The sequence below is a fragment of the Cryptotermes secundus genome, unplaced genomic scaffold, assembly GCF_002891405.2.
Source record: "Cryptotermes secundus unplaced genomic scaffold, Csec_1.0 scaffold414, whole genome shotgun sequence".
Taxonomy (NCBI): domain Eukaryota; kingdom Metazoa; phylum Arthropoda; class Insecta; order Blattodea; family Kalotermitidae; genus Cryptotermes; species Cryptotermes secundus.
The window spans coordinates 91,380-96,215 of NW_019743151.1; the positions used below are offsets into that span (position 1 = coordinate 91,380).

Consider the following 4,836-nt stretch of genomic DNA (forward strand, 5'->3'; position numbering starts at 1 on the left):
TGCTACATATTGTATGAGACCCATAGGTACCGTCTGTTGGAAAAATGGGGTGGACATGTTTTGAATCTTGAAGTACATGGTACATATTTACTCTTGTGGTTTAAGTGTTTAAAGACATTGATTTGCATATTCTAATATGTGAACTAAAGCAGGAATGACTTGTCTTCCATTCATTATTTTTAATTTAATGCAGCTCATTTTAACAGCAGAATCACTTCTGTTCCATATTGCCCCTTATGAAAGTGCATTTTCATATTAACTATACAATTTTTTACGCATTGATTGATTTATTCCTTCAATTTCTTCTTCCTTTCAAAAATTATTATGCTTACATTGTTAGTAAAATGACATTTGTCAGAGTTTTAATGAGTGTTGCATATTCAACTGCTTTAAATATGTTCACAGGACAATTTGGATATCATCAGTTAAATGAGATATATGTACATAGGTCGTACCGAAAGTCATGAGCAACTTTATTTTGCATTCAACCTGGGAACAGCAGATGAGAGAGAGTATAGTGGTAGGTGGAACCAGCTGTTGTGTCAACCTTGAGTGTCTTGTGACGTCACTAGCTTGCATCACGTGACCAGTATCACTCCTAGCAGAATGGCCAACAACGATATGTCGTTTCGCCAGCGTGCTGTCATCGAATTTCTTCTGAAAGAGGAAATCCCTGCTGCAGAAATTCATCAGAGACTTCAGCGTGCTTATGGAAGTGTGTGCATGGGTGCAAGCAGTGTTTGAAGATGGGTAAAACGTTTTAAAGATGGTAACACCAGCATCGAAGATGAGACTCGTAGCGGTCATCCTCGAACAGCCTCAACTGAACGCAACAAGGAAACAGTGGATGAAATCATTCAAGATGACAGGCGTGTGACTGTGGACACAATAGCCCGAAAACTTGGACTAGGGCACAGTGCAGTACAGGAGATTATTGAAAGCTTGGGCTATAGGAAAGTTTGCTCGTTGGGTCCCGCAGTTATTGACCAAAGACCACAAAGGTCACTGAAAAGCCATCACCTCAGAACTGCTGCAGAGATATCAGCATGACGTCAATTATTTTTTGCTCTGTATTGTGACAGGTGATGAAAGCTGGTTTCACCATTTTGAGCCTGAAACGAAACGGCAGAGTATGGAATGGCAGAATTTGCATTCTCCGTCAAAAAAGAAGGCAAAGACAGTGCCATCAGCTGCAAAGGTGATGGGCACAGTTTTCTGGGATGCAGAGCGGTTTATTCTGGCTGAATTCCTGGAACGTGGGCAAACCATCAATGCTGCTTGTTATGTCCAGACGCTGCACAAGCTCTGTTGTGCATTGCATGATTAATGTCTGGGACGAAACATCATCGCCCCCACAACGCTTACCTCACATTGGAAGCAATTGCAAAGATGGGGTGAGAAGTTCTTCCACACCCCTCCTATAGCCCTGATCTGGCACCCTCTTGACTACCATCTTTTTGGATTTGTGAAGGATTAGCTGCGTGGACGTTTTGAGACAATGGAGGCAATTCAGAAAGCAGTGCGTCAGTGTCTTCGGATGGCTGGAACGGAATTTTACAGAAGGGGAATTTAACTCCCAGAACACTGGGAGAAATGTGTACAAAGAAGTGGCAATTATGTGGAAAAATAAAGAAAGGTCTATAGATTGAGGAGGTGTATTTGGTTTGTCATTAATAAAGCATGTTACTTTACAAAAAATTGTTGCTCATGACTTTCAGTATGACCCTCGTATGTATGTATGTAGTCTAAATGCTTTTTGGTCAGAGGATAATTATTGAAGGCTTGTTTACTACACGTAAATAATATAAAGCATGGCTTTTTGTTCAGGAATTCACAAATTACTGAATATTGTACATTCTGTGATAATTGTTTTGTTGCTTATATGTATTGCCAACTATAGAGGAAAATAATTAATTGTACTGTATATGTATACTTAATATTACTGTTTAAGATAACAAGGTCTATGCAGCTGTCCTAATATCACATACAGTAATTTTCAGCCATGCACATTTCCAAGTGCCTAGAGCCTCCTGAGGGAAGTGCTCTATCGTCCTGCCAATTTTGGTCAGAATAGGCATAAAACAAAAAACAAACTGATTTTAGTCCACAAGTGAACTATACCCACCAAGCAACCGCCGCTTGTTGGTGAAGTTAGTGCCAACTTTAGTGGATAGAGGATGTTGCATGGTCAGCGCAACGAATCCCCACGGCTGTTAATTTCGGTTTTCTAGACCGGAGCTGCTATTTCCTTGAAATAGCACCTCAATTATCCTCACTAGGCTGAGTGGACTCTGTTCCAGACCCACTACTTCTCAGAATATCTGGTACCGCCAGGAATCGAACACAGACCTCTGGATCTCTAGCCAGGAATTTTGACCACTATATCACAGAGGCGGTCCTCAGAATAGGTATAGTGGTGTGAAAATGTGTAAAGAGCAAACAGCAAAGAGGTGTGCGCATGCATGCACACTATGCACTCTTCTTTATAGATGAGTAAAGTAAAGTAAAGTAAAGGTATGCACTTAACAGGCCGTGGAGGCCCATTGGGTTGTGAGATGTTGAGGTTCCCATATTTTCTAGACAGCTGGCTCCAAAATGGCGGTAAGTTTGTCAGCCTTACGCGCCAGCCACCTTTTACCCCCAGGAATATTCCTGGTACTCATTTCTGTTAGAGGCTGAGTCAGCCCCAGGGCCATATTGCTCCTAGAAGGATTATGTCAGTTGAATAATCCAACTTATTGGGATTTGATCCCGCGACCTTCTGACTTTTAGCATAGTTCCTCAACCAACAATGCTACTGTGTGCCCCTACTCTTCTTTATAGATTCATGAAGATATTTAGTTTTGGCTTTATGTAAAGCACGTCATATTTTTAACTAAAATTAAATCATGATTTATTCCAGCCGTCTTACAGTGCATACACTCATCCACTTCACTCTTTACTCCCGCACTACATGTTTCGGCACAAAGGTGCCATCTTCAGGTGCTTTTTGATTTACGTTAAAGAACTTCACTGCATGCCTTGCCATCTTCATACTAAAATAACTAAAATATATGTTCATCATATATATTGATAAATATTAAATATTAAAAATATTAAAACTGTTCAGGATTTTTGTCCCTATGTCGCATCTCAATACGCGAGTCACACCTATCCTCTTCTATCGGAGCACCCTCCCTACTTTCATGTGTGTATTGTGCTTTGTGTTGTGTCTTGCTCCTGTGACTGCGTGTGTTATACTGCTGGGCCTGCTGGGTATGTGTGGATGAGTGTATGCACTGTAAGACGGCTGGAATAAATCATGGACATAAATCAGTGCAACAGGACACTAAAATATAACAAAATTAAAGTTGTCTCCCTCGCTCAGGGTACCATAAATTTAAACAAAATTTGGTAAGATGTTCTAGAAAGGGAACATGCCCTCCTCTACATGTATTCATTTTGTGCACTTTGTTCAAAGAATGCATAGATGCTGAACTGTTCTGTAAAAGGTATTAACAGAAACCACAATTTTCTTTCTCTTATTGCAGGATGGATTTGCACCCCCTGAAGATGTTGATGGAGATGTTCCACCACCACCAAATGAAGAAGAAGAGTACTGATCAGTTTAGGCCCTAATGTGTACGTGTAAAAATGTGGTGGCAGTGAAATGTCTGCAGTGATTTCGTACATTGGATATACTTAAAATCTCACTATGAAATTAAGAAATGTACTATAATTCCTGTTTATTTTCAGCATGACTTTGAAATAACTTGCACATGAGTGGCTTCTTTTCATAAGTGATATGATTGCAGTCTTAACAGTGCATACTGCTTTGCCAAGAGCATAAATATGTAAGTTTGTATGTTTGCCATTCAGATATACTTTTTAAAGGCCGAATTTGTGCCACATAATAACATTGAATCGTATAGCTTATGAGATGTGCCGTTTCCACTATAAATATTGAAAGATAATATTTAAAATGTTGCAGCCTTGCAGGTAGTGAGTACACTTCTTGCATTGTGTGTTAAATTTCAGTAGGTATGGTGCAGAGTGTCTATCTTTTTTGTGTCATGAGACTTCTCTTTGGCAGCATTTAAAGTTCCATTTTCCATTATTTCAGTTGTGTTTCTTGAGTTGTTAGTCATTTCATATTCAGTAAGAGTTACAACCTCTTGGATTCCATAACAGACTTGTACCACTGTACTTTTTCTTTGGAGCTGAGAGTATTTTAACTTCTGTGGAATTTTGTCATGTTTTGTTTCAGTAAGTAAAAATGTAACATATTAAATGTTGTTTACTTCATATGTGTGTGATGTTTTTCTTATACTTATTCAGCCCTTTAGCCACTAACAATGGTGTCAGTTTCCTTTGATATCGGGTGATATATCTGTAGTTAAATGAATGGCAGTTATGTATTTAGGACAGCAGGTGAAGGTATACTACTCTGTCCAAAAAGTATCCGACCTTGGGCCAGGAAAAAAAAGTTCTGTATCAGGGTGGTTACAATACCTAATCGCCTTCAAAGTAGGCCCCTTGTGACTCCACACACTTAGCCCAGCGGTCCTTCCATCGCTGGAAGCAATTGTGGAAGGCTTCTTTTGGAATGGCGTACAGCTACACCATCGCGTTCTGTATGATGTCCTCGCGGCTGTCAAAACGGCAGCCTTTTAGCGGTCTCCTCAATCTCGGGAACAGCCAGAAATCACAAGGAGCCATGTCAGGAGAGTAGGGAGCCTTGCAAACCTGCAGAATGCCTTGCTTGGCCAGGAAACCCTTGATCAGGTGCAATGAATGAGCTGGGGCATTGTCATGATGCAGCTGCCAGTTGTGTGCGTCCCACAGCTCCGGTCTCTT

At 40.4% G+C, this 4,836-nt stretch overlaps 1 protein-coding gene across 1 annotated transcript in view; it reads left to right on the forward strand.

Annotated features, from left to right (window-relative positions):
* The window catches only part of LOC111873862 (microtubule-associated protein RP/EB family member 1), a 45,965-nt gene extending 41,679 nt beyond the window's left edge, over positions 1-4,286 (forward strand). Inside the window, exon 7 of the mRNA XM_023868900.2 lies at positions 3,492-4,286. Within this exon, the coding sequence (XP_023724668.1) occupies positions 3,492-3,602 (111 nt within the window). The 3' untranslated portion in view covers positions 3,603-4,286. The remainder of the gene's footprint in view (positions 1-3,491) is intronic.
* Positions 4,287-4,836: the final 550 nt, after the last annotated feature.